Raw genomic sequence first — 26,421 nt, 5'->3', positions numbered from 1 at the left:
TTCGGTAATCTGATGTGAGGCTGTCCTGCGTTGAATCTCATTTCGGGCCACTCTGCGGACCAAGATTGGCAAGACTCTATCTGCTGAGCCCCCATTCCTCAAGTCGTAAAACCTTCGGTCGCCATTAAGTGGCATATGCTGATCTTGTCCTTGGCTCCATGTTTCCAAGCATTCCACTCACTCAGGGTCGGGCCATGAAAAGCCGGACGAGGGTTAGGAATTGGAAAGGGAGCTGATCGGGGTAGGTTCTCAACCTCTGGTTCGGAGTTAGCATCATACAAAAGGTCTTCATCATGGTGATCATTCAAAGGGATAGGATGATCATTCTCTGGTTCTTCTCCAAACCATCCAGCAATGACTTCATTCGGAAGATACTGGTTGTCGAGGGGATGGAGTCCATCTATGTTTTCTATGCGAGAATTTAGGGTAGAAAACCTTCATTAGTTACATCGCTATTTGTGAAGTGCATACCAGCTATGTGTAGTCTAAAAAGGATAGACCTTCGAATAAGTGACCTTAACTCCGTATTCACACAGAATAGGGGTGAAGTAAAATTTCCATAGATTCTAAGTCTATAACATCCTAATTGCATATAGCCTTAGTGTATCCATTTAGCAACTATCAACTTAGTAATGAAGATCCCGTTTTAGTTCTCAAGTATAAATTACTTATAGCAACACCAAATACTCCTATAGTATTTTAAATTTAATGTTATGTTCTATTGTTCACATTGTGGTAGGGTTGGTAAGATTTTAGCATTGTTGCAACCACAAAATTAAACTTAGGCACATGCTAGTCAACCCTTGGATAATATAGGTGATCAGGCTATATCTTCCCAGTTTTGACCATATGTCTCTAAGCCCACTTGTGTTGCCCAACAATCGTAATTCTTTTGTACTGTCCTAGTGACACTGATTTTAGTATGAATGCAGGCACGTATACTTACTTAAATATTTTATTATTTAAAGTGTAAACTCTTGGTCAGAGTATTTTTATCCCTTATGTATTTATAGTTAGTATATCTTTTATGGGTTGATATACTTAATTCACTATAAACAATGCTCTGATACCAATCTGTCACACCCCAAAACCATTGAACGGCGGAAACGTTCTGGGGCGGAGGACGTCATGTACAGTATCACAACAATGAAAACTAGTAAACAAGCAAAAACATCATCCATTGCATTAATAATATAATTTTAATACAAGTGTATTCTGATATGTATAATAGACACTAATGAATAAATCAAAATAAAAGATGAGTCTTGAACGATCTCCATCTTCCTTAATCCTTGCATTTGTACCTGTCTATGATGACCTGAGGATACAAGTAATTTTGAAAGAGAGTATCAGCTTTAAAGCTGGTGAGATCATAAGTATTTTAGTGTCTTAATTTGTATGAAAATACTTGTATGTATTTGAAATGTAAGTATTTGTATGTATACGAATTGTAAGTATTGAAAATGTAAATGAACTATAAGTATGTAAATGTTTGTAAAACAACTGTAAACGTTTGAAAAGCCCTAGAAATCCTTATTATTCCTGTTAGTAACAAAAGGAGTCTTCTACCAAGACTTAACTGTTCTCAATGTAGTCTTCTACCAAGACCAAGTTGTATTAGTATTACCCTTTGGAACAAGGGCAACTAACAATGTTAACTGAAGACATCCGTAGATGTACATTTACCTCTGTTGCTAACAGCTGGGTATAGGAATAGTTAGTCCCCAAAAGTATACTTGTAATGGTATCAACCGTTGACATCCGTGGATGTGCTTTTACCTCTGTAGCTAACAGAGATTCTAGGCATGGTCAGTCCCGCAATGTATCCTTGGGTACTAGGATATTAAATCCATTCTATCTCGTCGATTATGTGATTGAACCACAAGGTAAAGATAAGAATGAGGATTATATAACAGGATCTATACATATAAAATATACTAGTAATTCTTGTAAGTGTACTCATGTAAATATGATCATGTGACCATATCTATGTAGTAGTATGGTAATGTACTGTAATGTTCTAGCTAGTATTGTACGTGCTCTCTACCTAGCAAGTATAGTAATGTACTCGTTCTAGTATCGTTGTATATGTTCTCTTTCTAGTATAGTTGTATATGTTCTCTCTCTAGTATAGTTGTATATGTTCTCTCCTAGTATAGTTGTATATGTTCTTCTCTAGTATAGTTGTATATGTTCTTCTCTAGTATAGTTGTATATGTTCTCTTAGTAGTAAGTATTGACTCATGAATGAACTGACTCATAGTATGATATTGTGTTCTAGTAATAGTTCTAGTATCTTTCTGAACCACCCCAATGGTAGTTTACTAGTAATTTAACTGGTAAGTATGAACATGGATGTATACCCTTGGTACCCAAGGGCATGGGATGAACTGGAAGGACCTTTATGACTATATATGTATATATGTTATATAACTAATATTTAAACGACCTTCGGACGAGTACCCGATATCCCACCAGACCACGTCTCAAGCGCGAAAAGGAAATAGGGTGGATACCCTTCCTAAGTCTTTTAAACATTTCTTATATAACTATACAAATAGAGACATGCAATTTATAATTTAAAAGCATAAATTAAAATTTGTAAAACCTTTGAACATAAATATTTTCTAAGAAAAGACCGACTTGATGTCGATCTCTAAAATGGTTTTGAAGGCATGGGTTTGATAAAGCAGTTTTAGTATAAAGAAACGTTTGTTTGAAACACAATTGTAAATAAGTTTGAAAGGTAATATAGAGAGTAAAATGTACCGAGAAATAAGGAGTTTTAAACACATATAGTGTTTATGAAAGACATTTGAAGGAAACTGTTTAGTAAAACGGCTAATGAGTAGCCAATCATTTGAATGCTGCTTATTAATCACATGTGATTGATATAATAACTAGCATAATTCTACTTGTATCCCCCCCCCATAAAACATTTAAAAGTAGTTTAAAACATTATTTAAGGGGTATGAACTCACCTGTAGTGAGTGGTTCTGATGAAAATGTTGGATCAGTTGCTAGGTATCAAGTGGTGACTTGAGTACACACGCGAATCCTATTTAGCATATATTGACACATATATGAATATAATTAGTGTTATGAACAACTAATTAATGAATTGGGACCACCTTAGGGACTAGTAAACATTTATAATGAAGTGTTACAACCATATATGATTGTATGAAGGGGGTATAAGGCTTTACAAAGGAGTGTATGGCCAAAATACACACTATATGTGTGTGTGCGGCCAGGTGTGCGGCCTAGTGTGCTGCCAGCACATGTGTGCGGCCATGTGTGCTGCCAGATGGTGTGTGCTGCCATGTGTGCGGCCAGATGGTGTTCTTGGTGTTCTTGGTGTTCTTGGTACCTTTTATGAAGATCTTCAAGGAGAATGGATGATACTTGAGAGGATTTTCGAGTTCTATGCTTGAAGAAGTGAAAGAAGTGTTCAAAAATGACTAAGTGTGGTACATATAGGTGGAGTGTGCGGTTGGGAAGGGTGTGAGGCCGCAAACATATGTGTGTGGCCGCACTCTCAAGTGTGTGGCCGCACACTCCATGTGTTGGAGTGTTTGGCCTCAATTTGAATCTTACACTTTGAGTTAACCCATTTCCACCCTCCTAACTTGATTATAACACGTTTAGAAAACTCTAATAGACCCTAAATGGTACTACAAGATAGCAAAACAAGTCTATCATTGATAAGAAAGGAAGAACGCAAGCTAGAAATTTTCGGGTTGTCACACATCTCAACGGCCGACATCAAGATCAAAAGCAAGTACTAAGCCACCCATCAGAACGAAAAAGAAATGGATTAAACCCAACTACAAATGGGTTCCAAAGGCTCACTCTCCCAAATCTACTAATGATTCTAATATTTCTACATCTTCTGTTTGTGATAAGCAGGACATGTCATGGGAGAAAGTACCATGCATGGATGACAAAGGTCAACCCAGTTTCAAAATAGACTGGGTTCCAAAGACCAACTGATCCCGCTATGTGTCAGAGCAGCTATGGAGGCATATCATCAGACTTTGATTTGTTTATAGTGGCTGTTCCTGGCACTTGATAGGGGACATTTCTCAACTGTAAAACACTCGGAATTTTGTTTGAGAGTATGTGTCCTTTGCGAGAAGGGAAGAAAGGAAGGGATCACATGGGGTTTGTGCTTAATGACATGAAGAATTTTCGGATCTGTTCTGAGATTACGCGTGTTGTTCTCAGACCTTCTGGATGCAAATTCAATCGGTGACTTACGGTTAGAGTTTTCTTCTCTATACTCCTGAGTTTTTCTTAAGCTGATTCGCTTTAAAGACAAATTTTTGTTTTAGGATAGTTTAAATTTGCGCATTTACTTTCATTTCTCTCTTATGCACAAATTTAGGGGGAGAAATAAAAACAAAACAAAAATTAGAAAATTTTAAATATCCAAAAACATTAGAAAATCAAATAATCAAAAAAAATGTTGGTTATGAAATGTGCTGCTTGAGGGAGATGTTCGGGGAAGTGATATGATAAAGTGATAACATGCAACTTGAGTCTACGTAACGTACCCAAAGTTGAAGGGTCTATGCTCTGGTTTGATGCGTCGGTAGGCACGAAAAATTTTTAAATGGACTTGACTATGGAGAGTTGAACTTAGGAAATTTATAGACTTGACAAATCTTGACCTAGTTAGATCCGTTCAGCCTGACAATACGACGCTCGGATAGGTTGAGCAGGGAGATATATATGGGAATCTACTCGTCACAATAATTGAACTCTTACTTGGAACCATGGCTTAACTTTTCCTCGATGTGCGGATTCTGTCCTTAATTCCGGTTGGATGGGGCGACTGGTAAATTCCGATAAATTAGGTCTGTAGAATATCATTTTCTTTCTTTCCGTCTGTTAGTCATATGTTGTCTCCTTTGCGTGACTTCCAATCCGACCTGGTACACAACCTATCCAACTCTATTTCTCTGTAGGTTATATATGTGAAAGACTTCTTATTTGTTAGCCATATGTTGTCTCCTCTGCGCGACTTCTAATCCGACCTGGTACACAGCATATGCAACCTTCTACTTCTTAACCCCTCTGAAGTAATAAGTAATAAGTAATAGAATTCTGAATCTATCTCCTCTCTGAATGGTTGTCTGCTCACCCGGTGTAAGGAGTACTCTGGAAGTTCTTGATGACTGGGGCATATAAGGAAGCGGGAAACACGTTCTAGTACACTTAAAATTGAACACATACAGATCGTCTATAGATCTCACTGCTCAATTTAGGTGGATAACAATATCCCTGGTCGTCATCAGATGAATGGTCCTTAAGATATAGTATCTTAGAAATTAGGATCAGATATAATTTTTAGGAACTTAAGCTCACCTGTCTTGTAACAAATAGTATGTCCTAAATTTGTCACAATTTTTTCGTGTTTAAGTGGACAACAATACTGACGATCGACCAGACAAAGATGTGAATATGAAAGGTATCGATAAGTGGATAAAGGTTGTCTAAAAACTTTGATCCCAAATCTATCTTAACGTTAGATATCATTTTTATTTTTGTTAAATTTGTCATAGTTTCTTCTAATTTAAATATTAGGGGAGAATTAAAAATTAAAAAAAAAATCAAAAAAAATCAAAGAAAAAGCAGAAAAATTTAAAAATCCAAAAATAGTGTTATTTCTGTTTTATTTCTTGTTTAGAAAAATCAAAAATCCAAAAATAATTTTTGTTTCTGTTTTCATTTGTGTGCTAAGTTTTCTTTTAGTTTTGTTTTGTCTTGAAAAGTGATTTTAGGTGTAGATAAGACTCATGGAGTTTGTGTTGAAGATTTCTGAGCCAAAGCCTCGTCCGTGAGCATCGAAGAATTCACATTCGAAGGAGCAAGAAATGAAGATTATTCTTTCGACATTCAATCTGTCAACCCCAGAAGCATGGTGAAGCTGTACTTGAAGATTATGTCACAGATTGCATTGAAGCCTCATCAATCAACCTGTTGCTATCTTTGTACCTGCTGAAGTGATCTAAAAGATTATTTCTCTCTGATGTTCTCCCTGAAGATTCTCAAGCTGAAAGAGCTATCTTTCAAGAATCTTTTCAAGAAGCCTCCTCACCCAACGTGCGTTCAATGTCAAATTTTGAAAAAAAACCCAACTGCTCAAGATGAATTCATTTATTGAAGATTCATATGTTTATCTTGATGTTGTGAAGAAATTTGAAGATTAAAGCTGAAGCCAAAGCTCCCATTGAAGATTGACAAGAAATGTCAGCTACTTTTTAGGGGTGTTTGTTGGGCCAATTAGAAAAGAAAGCTATAAACCAAGGGGGAGATTGTTGGGTCAAAATTATGGTTTATACTTTGCTTTTCTAGGAAAATATATTTTTATGTAATGTTGTATGTGTTTGCGGTTTGTGTGTACGGCCGCACACCCTGTGTACGGCTGTACACATGTGTATGGCTGAAGGTCCATATAAATAGAGAAGTGCATGTGGGAGTGTACGGTTATGAAAGGCTAGAGAAGAGAGAGAAAGTTAGAGAGAAGAAGTGTGTGTGTGAGAGAATCTATTGTAAGGAGCATAATTCATAGCATCAATACATCATAGATTCATCTTAATTCTTCTTCTCCTTCTCTTCTATATTGATCTGACATCATCCAATTGACTGGGATTCCGCACCATCAATTGGATCTGATTAATACACAAGCAATTTTAGGGACTTACAGTCAGCACCCCAGAATGGCTTGACATGGGTAGGTCAGCACCCCAGAATGGCTCGACATGGGTAGGTCGGGCGCCCCAAAATAGCCCTACAATATGTATGTTGATTTGTTTATGGTATGATGGGGGAACTCACTAAGCTTTGTGCTTACAGTTTTAGTTTTGGTTTCAGGTACCTCTTCGTCTAAGGGGAAGGAGTCGGCGGTGTAAATTTTCCCCAAGATACCCATACATGTTATGATATGCTATGATTATGAGAACTGCATGCTAAATTAGGGCTAAGGATCTAGGAAGGATGCCTTATATGCCTACTGTATGTGTATGAGAACTGCATGCTAGATTTGGGCTATTCTAGCATGCTATTCTACTGAAACAGATAAACATAAGATAACTCGTATGGATACTATGAGGAATACTTACTTGAGCTCGGCCAGTTGCGCACATCACACACTTGTTCCTTCTCAAAACTCTTTTATCTTAGGTTTTAGAAGGTCATTTTCTTTGTAAAAATCTTTTAATCCCTTGGTTTGAATCCAATCACTCCCGAAGGTGTGTCCGAATCCCTCAAACGAGGGCTCTGATACCAACTTGTAACGACCCAATTTTCAAGTCCAAAAATTTCATTTTTAATTAAACACTTTACAAAACATTTGTAAATAAACAACATTCAGTCATATCATTTCTTAAAACATATTTCGTGTCTGCGAACCAAAACATGAAATCAACTATAATGTCAGAGTACAAATCCCAGAACAATCTCATAGTGCGGAAAACAACATGTGCGTATGATGTGCCGCTACCGCGCCAGCTCCTTCCCCTTTGATGAAGAGGTACCTGAAACCAAAACTATAAACTGTAAGCACAAAGCTTAGTGAGTTCCCCCATCATACCACATACCATACAATCACATAGCATGCATACTGTTGGGCCATTCTAGGGTGCCGACCTACCCGTACGGCTATTTTGGAGTGCCGACCTACCCGTGTGGCCATTCTGGGGTGTCGTCCTACCCGTGTCAAGCCATTCTGGGGTGCTGACCTACCCTTCGGTCCTAACAACTGAACTTGGGGACTATTCCCCTCCTACTACCACTATCACATATAACATATCATGCCAGCATACAAACATATCATCACATACTGTCAGACATATTTGGGGTGCCTGACCTACCCTTCGGTCCTAACAACCAAACTCTACTACTATCACATATAACATATCATGTCTGCATATAAGATACCATGTAGTAGCAAACCTAGATGATATCACAAAGACAATCATCTAACATACAACTCCTACTGGTGGGCCGGCATTGTGGCCGTGGACCCACCATTATTGGAAGGTAACTCACCTCTTAGTAGTTGCTGATCTATGTGGGAATCCTCTGACTGCTGACGCTTCTGCTTCGGAAATCCTCCGGCTATAATTCCCACAAAACACTTAGTCATACACTGCTAATTGTATGAACAACTTGTCTAGTTCATCTTCAACTGATACACAGGTCCTGACCTTGACTCGCCGAGTTGTATTAACAACTCGTCGAGTTTATCTTCATTCTTAAGAAGATTGCATTGGACTCGCCGAGTCTGCTCATGCACTCACCGAGTCCCATAAATTTCCCAAACATTGGCTTAGTCCAGAACGTTGGGTCACTCCCCGGGACTCCCTAAAACCTTTCCACACTCAACTGGGTCCTTTTGACCCACAATTGATATGGGACAAAAACCATGGACTCGCTGACTCCAAGAATGGACTCGTCGAATCGATCACATCCTCTCACTAAATCTTTGATTTCAGACATACAACCCTTGATCAAAAGTTAGATCTATGCTTCTACAATCGATCTAGCATGTAAAGTTACAAACTTTACATGCATGCATGGGACTTTGAGCTCAAAAGGTTCTAAAACAAGCTCTTACAATGCATGGGGCCTTCTTTGAGTGTAAAAGCCACTCCTTTCTGCCTTGAAAACCCTCTAAGGACCTAGATCTGAAACATCAACTCCTAACCATGCTTGCAATCATGGTTGGTGACCTAAATGGCTTAGAAATGCCCTAGAATTCCACAAAATGGGATCTAACAAAAGAACAAACAAGGTATAGACTTTATACCTTCTGTAGACTGCAAATGATGCTCAAAATCGGATCCTTCTAGCCTCCTCTTGATCCTTCCAGCTTTTCATTCCTTCCTTGGACCACAAAAGCACCGATATCACTTCAAATGCCTTAAATTTGCTTCAATAACAGCTAGGGTTTGCTATGGGGGTCTTCTGGCAGCAAATGGGATGAAGGAGGCCGAGTTAAGGTGTTTAAATAGGGTGCAAACCCTCGGGTTAGGGTTTTTGTCCAGACAGGGCCTATTCGCCGAGTCCGAGACCCGACTCGTCGAGTCCATCACTTAAGTTTGCGTCCCATCCCGCTTCTACTCGGCGAGTTGGTCCTTCAACTCGCCGAGACCAAGGCCAAAATGCAAATTATATTAAAGAATTAATAAAAGGATACGTACCAAGAACCAGGTGCTACAATTCTCCCCCAGTTATTTTAGACTTCTTCCTCGAAGTCTGCTGCTCGATCCTGAAACAACTCGGGGTAATGCTCCATCATCTCGCCCACCGGCTCCCAAGTCCATTCCGAGCCCTTCTGGTGCTGCCATTGCACCTTCACGAGCTCCACCTTCTTGTTCCTCAAATCCTTCGACTTCCGGTCGAGGATTGCCACAGGCCACTCAATATAATTTAGGCTGCCATCAACCTGAATGTCTTCCAAGGGCACCACCGTTGAGTCGTCCGCCAGGCACTTTCGCAGCTGAGAACATGGAAAGTGTTGTGTATCTAACTGAGTTCGGCTGGCAAATCCAGCCTATACGTCACCTTGCCCACCCCGGCTATAACCCTAAACGGTCCAATGTATCTGCGGCCTAACTTCCCCGGTTCCTAAATCGGATAATGCTTCCATGGCAACACCTTCAGGAGAACCATATCCCCGACCTAGAACTCCAGGTCTGATCGGCTCTTGTCGGCGTAGCTTTTCTGCCGATTCTGAGCAGTCTGAAGCCTGCTTCGGACCTGCTGAATCTTCTCTGTCATCTTGAGCACTACCTCAGTGCTCCCCATTACCCTTTGGCCAACCTCACCCCAACATATCGGGGTCCTGCACTTCCTCCCATATAGCATCTCGAACGGAGGGCGATCAATGCTCGCATGATAACTATTGTTATAGGATAACTTTGCCAATGGAAGGTAGGTATCCCAACTACCCCCGAAGTCTAACATGCATGCTTGTAGCATATCTTCCAGGGTCTGGATGGTCCGCTCGCTTTGACCATCCGTCTGCGGGTGAAAGGCGGTGCTAAAATGCAGACGAGTACCCAGCTCGTCATGAAACTTCTTCCAAAACCTGGAAGTGAACCGCACATCCCTGTCTGAAATCATAGAAACTGGCACACCGTGTCATGCCACCACCTCCCGGATATAGATGTTGGCCAACTTCTCGGCCGAGATGCTCTCTTGAATTGGGATAAAATGGGCGCTCTTGGTCAATCGATCGACAATGACCCAGATCGAATTCACTCCCCGCGCGGTCTTGGGCAGCTTGGTGATAAAATCCATCGTGATGTCTTCCCATTTGCACAGCGGAATATCCAACGACTGCATCTTGCCGTGAGGTCTCTGATGCTCAGCCTTGACCTTCCTGCAAGTCAAGCACCTCTCCACGAACCATGCCACGTCCCGGTTCATGCAGGGCCACCAATAGTCCAGACGAAGATCCCTATACATCTTCGTCGCCCCGGGATGAATGGAGAACCGAGATTTGTGTGTTTCCTCCATCAGAACCTGGCGCACACACCCGTGGTATGGTACCCACACCCTAAGGTGTAGTGTCAGCTGTCATAGTCAAAGGAGGAAACTTGCCCCATGATCCGCTCGCTCTTCTGATGTTCCTCCTTCATGGCCTCCTGCTGGACCTCCCGAATCCGCTCCAATAGCGGAGTCACCACTTTCATCCTCAGGCAGACATCTTTGATCGGCACTTCCTTGCGGCTAAGCGCGTCAGCCACCACATTGACCTTCCTCGGGTGGTAAAGGATCTCGCAATCGTAATCCTTTACCACGTCCATCCACCGACGCTGCCTCATGTTTAGATTCGGCTGATACATGAGGTACCTCAAACTCTTATGGTCCGTGTAGATGGTACAGCGAACCCCATAGAGGTAATGACGCCAAATCTTGAGGGCGAATACAACAGCCCCTAGCTCCAAATCATGTGTCGGGTAATTCGCCTCATGAGGCTTCAGCTGCCTTGACACGTAGGCGATGACATGCCCTCTCTGCATCAATACTGCGCCCAAACCTGAGATGGACGCATCGCAGTACACAACAAAATCCTCCATGCCCTCTGACAGGGCTAAGATTGGCGCCTCACACAATCTCCGTCTCAGAGTCTCGAACGCGGCCTGCTGCTCAGGCCCCCAACAAAAGACCACGGCCTTCCTTGTTAGCCTGGTCAGGGGTACAGCTTGTTGGATTAATGTCTAAGTCCATAACTATAATTGGTAAGACTTGACCCGACCCGGCATGGTCCATTTGGGTTGCATACCATCATGCACTTGGATAGACTAAATGAGAGAAATAAGACACTTATGGTTATATTACAAGTTCTAGTATATTAATAATAAGAATAATGAGATTATTTAATTAGTATTGATCAAGAATTAATCTAGGATTAATTAAGTGATCAAAAGAAGACTAATTAAATATATGGGTTGATTGTGTAAATCATCTATACTTGTATAGTGGGCTAATGCTCCATGGATAATCAAGTTGGGCTAAAACCCATAGGATGGTTCATGGATGCTCCATGGTGTATTTGAACCCATGGATCCAAGGAAATGGAAAGCCATGACAATTAAGAGTTTACCATAATTGTAACACTATATAAAGATATTATTCTTGGCAAAATCGGCGACTAGTATTATTCTAGAGAGGGCTAGCCGATTTCATGAAGTGTAGAATTCTCTCAAGCTATTCTAAGTGTTTTGATGATTGTGATTCCATTTGAGGTGTCACACTTGGGGCACTAGGCACTCAAGCTTCATGAAGACTTTCTACATCAAGAGGTATGTATTCTATCTTGTTACATTCATTGTTTTGTATGCTAGATTAGGATAATACCTTGGAAGTTCTTATTTGCATGTATAATAGAGAAAACATAGATCCAAGGAATTTAGGGTTGCATGTACACTTAGGAGTGTTAGAATGCTCAAAACCCAACAGTGGTATCAGAGCCTAGGCTTGCTTTCTCTTATACTTGATGCAAATTGCTGAAAAATGCTGAAAAACTCGATTTTCTGGCTTTCTGGGCACTGTACTCGCCGAGTCCACTGATGAACTCGCCGAGTACATGAGTAAAATCATCCTACTCGTCGAGTAGGTTGATGCCACTCGCCGAGTAGGAGCCCCAGACAACATATATTCGAGGTTTTTGGCTAGAAATGGACTAAGAACATTACCCTAAGTTGTTTTTGAACTTATAAACTTGTTTTTGGTGTGGTAATGTTCATGCTAATCCATTTTCAAAGATAATTGTCAATAGATTCATGTTTTGTATTAGTTTAAGGTTTAGACTAATTACATGAAAAAGTTTGATTTGATTATCTTGTTCTTATGAGTTGCTTAGATTAATAGAAATGTTGAGTGAAATAGTTGTTTTCAATCCATTTTAATCTAAGAGTTGAGTATAAAATGTGTTTGTGTAACTTGTCCTCAAGTTACATGAAGAGTCACATTAAAGACTCATAAAATTCATAAAAGTTGGCAATGGTTACAAAATGAAGAGTCTTGTGTCATTGAATAATTTTTTATGACTCCATAACTTGTCCTCAAGTTATGGAAGTTCAAGAGTCACTTCATTAAAAGAAAAATATGTAACCATAATTAAATCCATAAGTTATAAATAAAGAAAAAGTTAGTTCTTTTATTAGTTTAAAGTCTTCCATAACTTGTCCTCAAGTTATGGAACTTGAAGAGTTTTTGGATTAAAACTACTTTAAACACATAAGTTATGGAATTAATTAGTTTTGAATAGTTTCAAAACTTGCCCTCAAGTTTTGGAATTTGAAAAAGTTTTCAAGTATGAATACTTTAATTCCAAGTTAGCCCTTAGAATTTTAAAAGTTAAAATTCAACCCTTATACTTTATAATATTATAAGTTAATATATATATATATATATATATATATATATATATATATATATATATATGTGTGTGTGTATAAGAGTAAAGTCAGTCTTACCGCTAGTACGCCTCATTCACGAAGCCGGTCTATAAGGTGGGTATAAGGTTGTTGTCTATAAAATGGCAACTTAATGGGTGTCCACTCTCACCCACTGCTTGCTTGACTGGTGGAGGGTCGTTAGCCGAACGGGTTTGACAAGACTATAATTCTCCCTTCATTAAAAGTATTAATGATAATACTAAGTAACTAAATTCTTAATAATACCCAATCTTAGTTACTTAGGAAAATGTGAATAAGGTGCTAATCCATGAAATTACACTTTACACTTTGTCAAAGTCGTTAGTGGAGCGTGTGTGGTTAACCGGCACACTAACTTGGACTTAACAAGGTAGGTAAAGGGTGACTTAATATTTATCATAGTATCGATGGAGCGTGTGTGGTTAACCGGCACATCGATTGAGGGGTAATTTATTAAGGGTACCAAGTGATTTGCATGGTTACTTCACACCTTGTTTTGTGATCCTCAGCATCCCAGTCACAAAACCTGAAGGGCACACTCGAGATTGAAACATGCCTTTGAACAGTTCAATGAATCTCAAAGATCTAGGAGTTTCAAAACCAATTAAAACCTAATAATACATTTCGTTTATCTTGGTGGAAATTGGTGAATCGTCATTCACCTACCTTCAAATATTTTATAGCTTGGATTACGGCATACCTCTTCTAAGTTATAAAATAGTTTGATGGGTCCTAGCCTTAATATTTCATATTGGGTGTCATATTAAGGACTTAAAATCAACTATCTTGAATATCTCCCAAAAGATGTCTGGTTTAGACACCTATGATCTTCCCAAATCTCTTGAAACAAGGTTTCCTAATGAGGATGATGTCCCATGTATATCATACTTCCTTCTCCTCCTCCAATTATTCTCCCTAACCCACACGTTCTTGGAAAAGTTTAAGGTCACTCAAGCCCTATTGGCAAGGCATGGTCTAGGTGTGATCACATCTTGGAGATGTAGTCACATATTGACAAGCCGGGAGAGTTGGGTGTCAAAGTCTTGAGAAAGTTGGTGGTTCAACTACTTTCTAAGTCACATAGTGAGTTCTTTTGGAACACCTATGAAACAGACTATGACAAGACCCTTAATGATCTTATCTATTTGCTAAGATCAACTTCCTGAAACTTTATGGACATTGACAATAGTGACACAGGAAATCCAGAAAAGCATTCTCTTCCCAATGGAAAGGGATCGGCCATAGTCAACTCGGTTGACCAAATGGTAAAGAGAAAAGCTAAGTCTGTGATAGTCCCGTGTACCTTTATCAAAGGGTCCATATGTTTATATTGCCAAAGGAAAGGGCATTGGTTGCAAAACTGCCAAATTTACCTAAGGATGTTAAAGTCAATAAGTTTGACTCTACTTCAAGTAAATTCCACTATCTAACTCTGTTAAGTTTCTATTCTGAGATTCTTGATACATGATGTGACTGGGTCACATGGTGATGTTTTAAGAATCAAAGAAAAAGGTGAAGAAACTTAAAGAAAGAATATGCTGAATCTGATCGCATAGATGGATTTCTATCGCGTAGTTTGAAGATCGGATTCTTGAGCTACTTCTTAGGAGTTATGATATTTTTGCTTAGGAATAGATAACAACAAGTTTTCATATGGATTGTAAGGATAAGTTTTTCCGCAAAGTTTTAAAATAAAAGAAAATTTTTTGATTTTATTTATTTTAAAATATCCTTACAATGGCATTTGAGGAAAAATTGTTGCTTATATGATTCCATTAAGAGCAAGAGTGGAAATATGAAATTGATTCTTTCATTTGTGGTAATGTCTAGATTTACCAAATAAGGAAAGATTCTCATCACCCAAGTTTCAATTGGACCGGAACTTGGAATCATGCAAGTTGTATAGCATGATGAATGAGAACCTTCATGTTTTGGAAAATTAAGACTAATTACCTGTTCACATGGATGTGTGAGTCAAGTAAAGGACTAAGGGATCGAGTACACATTCTTGTGCACTGGTCAAGTCCACCACAAAAAGATTGATAAAACTATTCGTCATAGTTTACTAAAGCTCAGTAAATATGATTATACTTACAAGCTTAAGTGTAACTCTGAGACTTTGGAAAAGGTTCCAATGTAAGGCAGAGCGAATAAGAAGAATCAAATTAGGCAGAAGGATAAAAGTTTCTCAAATCTGAAAAGATGGGAGAGTACTTTAGTATCAGTTTTGTGATCATCTTAATGATTAAGAAACCATATCACAATTAGTTCTCTAAGGAAATCTTAGTGCATTCTTATGACTAAGAAGAGGGATCTTGAATTGTTGAAATGGTTAAATCAAGAAGATAAGTCATACTTCGTTCCAATACAAGTCTTAGAGTCATACTCCAAGATTGTAACTTGAGTGACATGTCTTAAAGAAGGTTTAAAACACTTGTCAAATGTAAGAGTAAAAGTTTTCTACTCTTGTACATTTGAAATTGGTAAGTTGTGATGTTTTGGATAAAACAAAGATCAACTTAGGCCAATTGTGTGAAGTGTTTTTCTTGATTAGAATCCACACTATCTCTTGGATATTTGACAAGAGAGTCTTATAGGTCAAGAGGACAGTGGGAGTCTTAAAGGTCTTGAAAGTCTCAAGAACTAATCAAGAATAGAACCTGAAGTTCTTCACTAGCACACGACTTGAGGTTTATAACCTATCGTGTTGACATATTCTGTGCCCATTCCAGTTAAAGTTGGCTTTGCATATGAGTTCTTAGAGTTCTCAATTTGTTGCACAACAACTTGGAAGCAATGGCAGGCCCTTGAGCTGCCAGGTGGCAAGAAATTAAGATTGAGTTCAATCCATATTAGTTTGGATTTGTTATTATCCTTGTCTTGTGACGATGGTTATGACAATTCACATGGATAAGAACACATACACCAGCAAATCTAAGTGTCATGAGGTTTCTCTCCGATTCATGAAAATGATGGTGAGGAAACACTTTCACTAAGTAGATTTTATCTAGATAGCAATTGTGATATTCGCATTCTCAAAGTCGTTAGTGGAGCGTGTGTGGTTTACCGGCACACTAACCTGGACTTGTGAGAAGTGGCAAAAAGGTCTAACCATTATGATTACGGCATACCTCTTCATAATTGTTTAGATACACAAGTATGCTATCTAAGGGAAGGTGTATGATTTTGATAAAGTTTTATCAAAACAATCTAGTATCAGAAATCTGAACTTTGGTAAGAAAGTCAATGAACTATTGATTTCTAGAAGTCCAGCTGATTTCTGGGTACATGTCAAAGCTAGTGGGAGTATAAGTGGTATGCTAATAATCATCATGTTAGTGGGAGCATGATAATTATGATAAGTATTGCAAGTTAGCAATGTTAATTATAGAAAACAAAAGTTTCAATTGGGAAAGAGTTGTTTTGCTATAATTAAGGGAGAGGAAATTATACTTTATCTCAAATCTATAAGCTTAGATCGTGAGGTTTTAATCATTTAGTCAAGGATATATATATGAATTTCATGTTGGAATGGCTCAACATAAGGAAATTTTGTCTATGGGTCCATTATTTGCGTTCTAAAATTCGATTATGATTATGGCATCCCTTTTCATAATCTGAATTATGAGAACTTGGCAAATAGAAATGGAAATGTCATAGCAAAAGACTGGTTTAGTCTTTATGTGAGACATCATAAATCGTGTCCCATATGCTTCGCATATAGGATCGATTACATGTGCTATATTCATCCTTTCTAAAATTTTCCAAATGTCTGGGGCATTAAGAAGGGAAAAGGTTTAGAACTGGATATGACTAAAAGGATTAAACAATTGTCGAGGACAATCTAAGGTTTACCAAAGATTGGTTGCTCAATGACAGTTGGAAGTATAGTGATAATTCTGGAAGGACCATATTGACATATGTAAGGAGGCAACTCTTGTTCAGAAGTGATAGTCAAAATGGAATCTGGAAATGTTTCAAAGTTAGATTTTTCAATCTGTGTAAGGTTAAGGAAACTTAATGCAAGAAGGATATTTCCAAGGAGTTGATCTCCTTTGGAATACTCTGTAATGATCGTTGCCAAGTCTTTGTGAGTTTGTGCATAATCGTTACAAGAGGATCAATGCATATAAGTTTAGAATCTAACAAATTTCGGTAAATGGCATGAATTTGGAATTATTGCATTTGCAGTAAGGATTTGGGAGTGTGAAAAGAGAATCATTGAAGTTATGTTCAATGGATCTAGTTCACAAAGTAAAGATCACAGACAAACATAGTATGCATACTTGGTGTATGGCATGACTAGTGTTTAGAAAGTATAGTGTACATGCTTGGAGCATGGGACAACTATTGTTTTAAATTCAAGAATAAAGTTGATAGCTGAAACAGTATACAATGAATAATGTGTAATCATATGGTGATAGGTTTTGATACCATATTGGATTCAATTATTATTGTGTTTCATTTTGCATGTTTTGACTTCCCGAATAAACTAGGTTATTCTTCCGGAATGACTAAGTTATTCAAACCATCCACAGTCGGTCATATGTTGGAAGTAGATATGAATTAAGACTGTCATGAGTTGGCTTGTAGAGGTCTAAGGTGTTGGACAAAGGGCTACAACACTCATGAGTGCTCATAAGTTCTGAGTATTGGATTCAACCCGCGCTCATTGGAATCACTTCATGGATTTTATCACGAGTGATCATGAGACGATAATATCTTATATTCTTCAAACCTAGAGATATGAGTTGTTACTATGAGTTGATAGTACATTAATAGCACGAAAAATGCATTTGGTAACTCGGTGCTATAAAACGTGCCTTTGTGTATGATTCAACAAGTAGTAGAACAAGCCATATGAGTCAAAGTTTATCCGTTCCTTTTACCTTCGGGATAAAAGCGATATATGTGGGCCCCTTGATGATTTGATGATGACAAATGGAAGTGCTCGGCCGGGCCAGGACTAATTTGATTTGTTCAATTAGTCAGTCGTCATAAATCGGAAATCGGGAAACAACAAATGGACAGAGAGAATGATTATAATCCATGTCTCAGTCCACATGATATCTAGAATGGAGGAATATATGATCCCTTATCTAATGGACAAGTCACTGACAAAGGTCAGAGTTCATCTACAAGGTCAGAGTTCGACAGAAGCTTTTGAGAGCTACGATTGCCGGTTGGTTCCTGAAGTCATACGCAATAATAATTTTAGACTTATCCAAGTGGGAGACTGTTGGATTAATGTCTAAGTCCATAACTATAATTGCTAAGACTTGACCCGACCCGGCATGGTCCATTTGGGTTGCATACCATCATGCACTTGGATAGACTAAATGAGAGAAATAAGACACTTATGGTTATTAATATATTACAAGTTCTAGTATATTAATAATAAGAATAATGAGATTATTTAATTAGTATTGATCAAGGATTAATCTAAGATTAATTAAGTGATCAAAAGAAGACTAATTAAATATATGGGTTGATTGTGTAAATCATCCATACTTGTATAGTGGGCTAATGCTCCATGGATAATCAAGTTGGGCTAAAACCCATAGGATGGTTCATGGATGCTCCATGGTGTATTTGAACCCATGGATCCAAGGAAATGGAAAGCCATGACAATTAAGAGTTTACCCTAATTGTAACACTATATAAAGATATTATTCTTGGCAAAATCGGCGACTAGTATTATTCTAGAGAGGGCTAGCCGATTTCATGAAGTGTAGAATTCTCTCAAGCTATTCTAAGTGTTTTGATGATTGTGATTCCATTTGAGGTGTCACACTTGGGGCACTAGGCACTCAAGCTTCATGAGGACTTTCTACATCAAGAGGTATGTATTCTATCTTGTTACATTCATTGTTTTGTATGCTAGATTAGGATAATACCTTGGAAGTTCTTATTTGCATGTATAATAGAGAAAACATAGATCCAAGGTATTTAGGGTTGCATGTACACTTAGGAGTGTTAGAATGCTCAAAACCCAACACAGCTATCTTGGAGAAATCTTGGATGAATCTCTGATAGTAGCCAGCCAATCCTAGGAAACTCTGAATCTCAGATGGAGACTTTGGAACCTCCCATCTCATCATGGCCTCCACCTTGGCCGGGTCCACCGAAATCCCATTCTGGTTAACGAGATGACCAAGGAACTGCACCTCGCGTAACCATAACTCACACTTGGAGAACTTAGCATATAAGTTCTCCCTCCTCAAGGTCTCTAGAACCTCTCGCAAATGCTCCTTGTGCTCCCTCTGCGTCTTGGAATAAACCAAGATATCATCAATAAACACTATCACCGATCGGTCTAACATCGATCTACACACGCGGTTCATGAGGTCCATGAACGCGTCAGAAGCATTGGTGAGGCCGAAGAGCATCACCACAAACTCGTATTGGTGATATATGTGGTAGTAGTAGTATGGGTGAAATAGTCCCAGAGTTCGGTTGTTAGGACCGAATGGTAGGTCAGCACCCTAGAATGGCTTGACATGGGTAGGTCAACATCCCAGAATGGCTTGACACTGGTAGGTCGGCACCCCAGAATGGCCGAACTGGGTTGGTCGGGCACCCTAAAATTGCCAGGCAGTATGTATGTTATGTGATTGTATGGTATGTGGTATGATGGGGGAACTTAGTAAGCTTCGTGATTACAGTTTTCAGTTTTGGTTTCAGGTACTTCGTTTTCAAAGGAAAGGAGCCGGCTCGATCACAGCGCATCACACTATGGTTTTTCCGCACATGTGATCTTTGGGATTACACTCTGATATTGTTTATGATAACATGTTTTGATTATTTCTACTTTGGTTTTGACATGACATGATATTATGGATGCTTTCTTAAGTAAAAATTGGAGGTTGGAATATTCATCTACTCATTACTTATAAATGTATTTTAGTGGAGTAATTAAGCACATATTGAGAAGTCACGATTTTAAAACAAATAAGATAAGATACTAACATAATGCAATTGACAACTTATTACATTATTATAATTAATAATTGATAAGGCTCGATCTATTGTGAATAGGCCGTACATAAGGGTTGTACGTGATTAAATAATATGTATATTTTTTAATTTACAAATAACTTATACTAATAAATAATACAAAATGATTATTCGAACGAAAATAGTTATGGAAACCTATCTAAAATGCAAAGGTTTTGATATTCTATCTTGAGACTTTAACTTCGGTAGAAAATATCGCCTTCACCGGATCATGATCGGACAACTTGGATTCATTTCTAGGGTGTATTTGCTTTAGTTCATCCCCAATCCATATTATCTTACCACACCTGCCATATATTCATAATCCGTTTAGAGTATTTGAAATTTTACAAACTAAAGGAGTGAAAGTTATGAAATAAATGATATAAAGAGATTTAATTACCATGTAGCATGAGCAAACTAAATGAGTGAAAGGTATGAAATGAATGATATAAAATGATTTAATTACCATGCAGGTGTAGGTTTTATTTCATCATTCTTGCCAAATTTTCATTAGAAGTGGAAACATATAAATAAGTACCTCGGAGAAAAATCAATTGTTCATTCATGCCATGCTCTAAGTTCACCATCCATAGTTCCATTCTTAGCTTCAACAACGAGGAAAACAATGATGGGGAAGACGAAGGCACATAATATTTCTTGTTTTATGTTATGAATTATGTTATTTTGGATTTATTAGATAGTTTATGGACAATATATTTGATGTTTATTTCGGATTTATTAGATAGTTTATGTAATGTGGTATATTTGATGTTTCATGTAATGTCGTATGTATTTACTTATGTATTTTTATCACATCCGCACTTTATAATATATATAAACTAATATCATAAATAAATTGTTTTTTCAAAAAAAAGAAAAAAAAACATTAGCAATGACACATTTAGGGACGACATTGGCCAATTGCGACAACTACTGATTCTAGGAAGAGTAGCCAGAAAAACATTGACCGGTGGCCGGAATATCAATAGAGACGACGCTAATAGCGACAACAAGGGGCATCAATTGCGACGCCTTTTGTCGTGGTACGTTTTTTGTTGTGCTATGTTAAAGCCAAGTAATAACTCTTCTTTAGGCTTCTACATGTATTAACCGAAACTGGATTTAATATTTTAAAAAAGTCAACAAATGCACATAAAGTTTTATGCTTGGATTGTGTTTCAAAATAAAGAGCACTTTTCGATAAAAGTGTTTATTAGCTTATCTGGTAGCAAAAAGAAATTCAAAAAATGTTTTAATTTGTTTATGTGGTCGCCAAAAGCTATAAGTTATGAATATTTTTTTTGTACGTTTTTGACAAAACTAGTTATAGCCGTAAAAATAAAAAAGGGGAAGGAATGAAAAGAGAGTATCAAGTTCATTAATTTAAGGGTACTATGTTTTTTATCTTAAAAAGTTATAAGACGTTTCAAGAAGATAATAGGCAAGTGATGTGATGAATTTTCATGAAGATATACAAGAAGTTAATAGTCGAGTGATGTGATGAATTTTGAAGAAGATATACAAAGGAAAACTACATTTGGGTGTATTTTAACAATTGTTGAAAGTACAGGGACCATGAGCTCCAAATAGTAAGTTGATTGGAGAAAAAACGGCAAGTGGATGAAAGGAAACAAAAAAAGCACGTGAATAAGGGTTTTTTAAGGGGGGAGGCAGAATAATAGGACCCTTTCATGTTTTTATTAATTAGATCCATCTTAGAAATAGCGTTTTCAAAAATCAAGAAACATATATTAACAACTAATAGTCTTTTTGAAATTTGGTTTCATGAACAAATATAGAGGGACAATCATTTCTATGTAGGTTTGAGGTTTATTTGATATTAGTTGTTAATATGTTGATTAAGTTTTCTTTTAACTATTTTTTAATCAATGTCAATGGTTTATGTTCTTAATAATATTGTTAGACTAAATTACAAAAAATTACATAGCAAAAACATATAATGCAATTTTAATACAAAAAAATGAAATATACTCGAAGAAAGTAAAATGCCTTTTAAATATACAAATTATATAGTTTGAAAGTGAAGTGGGTTGCAAATGATAGTTAACATTATTCAAAAAGTGCATGATAGGGACGATTGGAATTTCATGAGGCTAAAGGGATTTTTTTTAATAAAAAAAGGAAGGAAAAATTGACGTTATCATATACCCATGAAGAGCTCACATGAAGAGGAGCTGTGGTGTCTATTAGTAAATTTCGTTTCAACACCTTCCTAAACCAGCCTCTGCTTCACATGCGAGGGTAACATGGTCATTTACTACTTTATTTATTTTGTGTACAGTGTGAAAAACAAATTTCAGTTTCTACTTATAAGTTATTAAACTCACCAGTCATTGTCGAATACTCCATTGAAATTGAAAACAAATTTCAGTTTCTACTTTTTAACAGCAGATGAAGATGATCTAAAAAACTAATATCAATCTAAAAACCATCCACAAACTTAATACTTTAGTGTACCAAATGATATAAATAAATGAATCAAAATACAAAAGAATACCTTTTAATCAGAAGAACAAATGTCACATAAATCAAAACATATTATCGTCTAAAGTTTGACGTGAAACTGTGTTCAGAAAAAGTTGAAAATGTAATGCTCAACTTAAAAAAAATAATGTGTGCCCTAGCTAAAGAAAATTGCATCAACTGAAAGTAAACAGCTTTTGTCAACTGGAAAAAAAAATCCAAAAATTGATGCTAGCTCTTACACAAACCATATAATATAAAAGGAAAACTCATATTATCTATTGTCAAATAAAACAAAAATCACAAAACAAATATATCAAAAAGATATATAAAGCGTAAACCAATTCTCAAGACTTAATTACAACAACCAAAAGCTATCATATAAGATTTCTAATGACGAACTTAAAAGATTTCTAATGATGAAGATGCTTATTTAAAACATTTGATCTGAATGAATATGAAGCTTGTTACAATTACCTCTTTAGCTGCAAAACAGGGTATACTTCAGCTTTCTGTCCTAACCTACTCACAAATTGGCTTAAACTGAATCGAATAGTTTATCAGTTTAGTAAAATCCATACATAGTTCATCCATTCGAAATACAAGGTTAATGTTCATCATAACTTTTGCAACATGTAAGCAACGTCAAATTGGTAATTAATGAAAAAAAGAAAGTAATTAATTACCTTATAACATAGTTTCCCTTTATTATCAAAAGGATTTGGGAATGGGATTGCATGCTTTTCTGTAAGTATTGTGAACTTATCAGAATAAGCACTCACACTAAATGGTGCCAACATAATGATTATACTTTTACCCAATCTCTGGATATTGTGATCATCGAAGGAGCTAAAATGGTGCAATTGCACATCCAAACACTCCTAAATGATTAAAAAAGGTCCGTTTTTCAACTTTAATTTTTTCATGAATTGAGAAACAAAAGATAAGCTACAACACATGCACTTCATATAAACAATGAGGTGTTTCAATGTCCTGGGAAACAACAAAAGTGAACTAAAATTGAGTTTCACACAATCGGTTTTGGATGTTATATCCAAACACTATCTCATACAGTTCTTTTCAGCTTATTACTTGATCCTATTACACAAATACTCAAAATCAGATAATTTCCAAATTCCAAATCCAATCTGTTAGTAAATGCAAAAGCGTACCAAAATCGAACAAAGGATTGACTTGAAAAAAAAATTCGAGCAGTTTGATGAAGGTATCGAAATTTTAAAGCTATGTAACCTTAGAAATGGGGGGGTAAAGGAACCCAAGTTGCCCCCTTTCGTAGTAACTCAGTAAGACATGTTTCAGACGTGCAAAGAATGACCTAATCGGCATGTTAACAGTGCTACTACTATCGTTTGACTATGAACTACCAACAACATCACATATGACGAATTAGGGCAGAATAAAGGATAGAGTATGACGAATCAGGGCAGGAAAACGATAAATTACCGCTTACCAGGGCGTCGTTGTTTAGTTTTAGAGAAGTGATGTGACCGCAGGTCGATTTTAGACAGTCGAGTATACACGATCGAAGTCGAACACTGGTCGATTGTCGAGTCCATTTTCAGCAAAACGAAGGTCGTAAAGACCGACAGAATGACGTTGGTAGGCGGAAGGTAACCGGCAGGCAGTGGATGGTGACTCTGTGTCGACGAAAACATGGAGAAACCGGTGGCTTCTTCAACCTCTGTTTCATGACCTTCGGTCACTTTAAAGCTCGATACACAGGTGATAGCGAGGTGCAACGACCCGAAAGTGTGTAGGGTTAAGGGAAACCTAACAGAGAAGGCGAGCGGTGGAAAAGATGGAGGAGACATCGAGAAGTGTTAGGTGTTGTTTGTTTTTTTGGAAAAAACCTCTTTAGACCTTTTATTGATGCGCGGTGAAGCACACGCACGCAACACTTTTCATTGCGCAGTTGTTTGTCTTTTAGAAGTCTTCGGAGTAAAAAACTTCTACGCTTGTTCTGCATGGCGCAACATTTGTACTATCTCTTCCAACCTATTCTTCTTCTTTTTTTCTTGCTGAAAATTTGATTATATGTTGTTGAAATCTTATTTCACCTTTTTTGTTTTTCGTTTTTTTTGTTTATTCTTGTTGATTTTTTTTTTCGTTTTTTATATTGAATAATGATAATTTCTTGATAAAATATCATTATTTTTTGCTAAAATATCTTTATTTTTTTGTCGAAATATAATTATTTTTTACTGAAATATCATTAATTCTTACGGAAATGTTATACATTATTAAATTTTCGGTATTAAAAAATTATTTTCGGTTTATAGAATTGTTGTATGTGCTTGTTTGAACACACTCATGTGTGATAAGTTGCTTTGTAAATTTTTTTGTATGGTGACTTGGAGACTGCGAGACAATTCTTAGGACGAGTATGAGTAGGTGTGAAAGATAGTAGAGGCCTATACTAACCGAAACACATGATTCGCACTTCGATCAGGAAGAGTCACAAGGTTACTAAGGCATTGGTAGCTGAGTTTGTTTTGTCCGTTTCTGTCATTACCTTCATTTCAGTGATGACTAGGAAGATGATTTTTGTTCAGACCCTAGTGGTCATAAAGAATCGAGTCTGGTTAATATAAATTTGCGAAGTGAGTTGATTGGTTCAGAGAACCTTGTCTTGTGTAGTGACCAAAGTTAGTCGGGAGATTGAAGAAGGAGACGGTCGAGGTAATCAATAGAAGTATAATAACCTTCATTAAAGTATTAAGCAATCATTAGCTAGAAATGCTACCTGCTAAGATGTGATTGTACCACATTAGAACATGAATGAAGGTTTCTTCTATATTAGTATTTGACTCGTAGAGACAATAGTGTAGTTCATTAAGTATTTTTGTGACGTGCAATGGAAGGTCGTTGTAATATGATCGTTCGATTCTATAGCTGAAGTAAAAATAAAAAAAATAAAAAAAATAAAAAAATAAAAAAAAAACTTTATCTTAGGTTGCGTCTGCGACCCAAGTTGCGAAGGAGTCAGGATCTCTGATAAATGTCGAGTTTGTAACTCAAAAGTTAGGACTAAAGATCCAACAAAATATGTAGAGCGGATGCAATTATGATCACCACCGGCAACTAAGAAGTCCAAAAGCTTGATACTCGATTGGAAAGATGTACGAGTTGTAGTTATTGCTTAGAATGGGAAAGGGATCATCATCCAGTGTTGTTTTCCTGATGATTCCGGGACATAATCATTCTAAGGAGGAGATAATTGTAACGCCCGTAAGTTCGGACTAAACATTTAAGGAATTTCGTTACGACTATTCGTTTTATTTAAAAAGATTAAATCCTCGAATAGGATAATTTTTCTTCATATGCTTTACGAGTTTTATAAAAATACTTTTTTATTATATATGTGTTTATGTGGACAAATATTATGAATGTATAATATTTGTATAAATATTTTTAAAATTATCGAAGAACGATAAAATAACTTTTCTTTTAAAATAGAAGATTATTTTGGATAAATAATCTTAACCAAAATTGCAATTACCATAAATCTCAAACTATATAAGATGTATTTAGTCGAAAATACATTGAAGAGTGAACCAAATAATGAAACGGTATTTTTGTGTACCCGACTTTTGATGATAAATATTCACATATAATTATGACGTTACTTATCAATTATAAGTTTTGATGCATGATAAAATAATATTTACATGGGGCAACTAATTTATGTTTAGATATTCATAATTTTACATGACATACAGCTTATTTAAAATCTTTGTCTAAAAATATATAAATAAATTCGTTTATAATTTTACAAAATATTACATATTAAATATTATAACGTTATAATATGTTGATAAAGAGAATTAAAGTAACACGTGTTTATGAGTCATAAGTTGATATTTGTGGAATGCTAACGTCTTCAATATAGAAAAAAATAGTAAAAGAAATAACATTACTTGCTTACAAAGGAAGTTTTAGAAATAACATTACTTGCTTACAA

The 26,421-nt window shown here is 36.8% G+C and overlaps 1 protein-coding gene across 3 annotated transcripts; it reads right to left on the bottom strand.

The window, feature by feature from the left end:
• Window positions 1-19,956: 19,956 nt before the first annotated feature.
• Window positions 19,957-24,288, bottom strand: LOC111895882 (uncharacterized). 3 transcript variants are annotated; one of them, XR_002851719.3, is made up of 2 exons: window positions 20,494-24,282; window positions 19,957-20,260 (listed from the first exon to the last, which is right to left on the bottom strand). XR_002851719.3 is itself a non-coding variant. In XM_023891936.3 (2 exons), exons 1-2 carry the CDS (start codon window positions 24,269-24,271, stop codon window positions 20,137-20,139), a joined length of 492 nt encoding a protein of 163 aa, XP_023747704.1. In that variant the 5' UTR covers window positions 24,272-24,282; the 3' UTR covers window positions 19,983-20,136. The 3 variants fall into 3 exon arrangements, 1 of the variants encoding a protein (XP_023747704.1); XR_002851720.3 differs by having other exon boundaries at window positions 19,983-20,260; window positions 23,911-24,288; XM_023891936.3 differs by having other exon boundaries at window positions 19,983-20,260; window positions 23,904-24,282.
• Window positions 24,289-26,421: the final 2,133 nt, after the last annotated feature.

Source organism: Lactuca sativa, chromosome 4 (genome assembly GCF_002870075.4).
Source record: "Lactuca sativa cultivar Salinas chromosome 4, Lsat_Salinas_v11, whole genome shotgun sequence".
Taxonomy (NCBI): domain Eukaryota; kingdom Viridiplantae; phylum Streptophyta; class Magnoliopsida; order Asterales; family Asteraceae; genus Lactuca; species Lactuca sativa.
The sequence above is the reverse complement of the archived record's forward strand: the minus strand, read 5'-3'. Positions and strand labels throughout refer to the sequence as shown.

Coding starts and splice junctions, on each gene's coding strand:
- LOC111895882 (XM_023891936.3), bottom strand. CDS start 24,271: ATGTCTCCTCCATCTTTTCCACCGCTCGCCTTCTCTGTTAGGTTTCCC. Junction 20,261..23,903: donor CAACGACGCCCTGGTAAGCG/GTAATTTATCGT, acceptor AATATATGGCAG/GTGTGGTAAGATAATATGGA.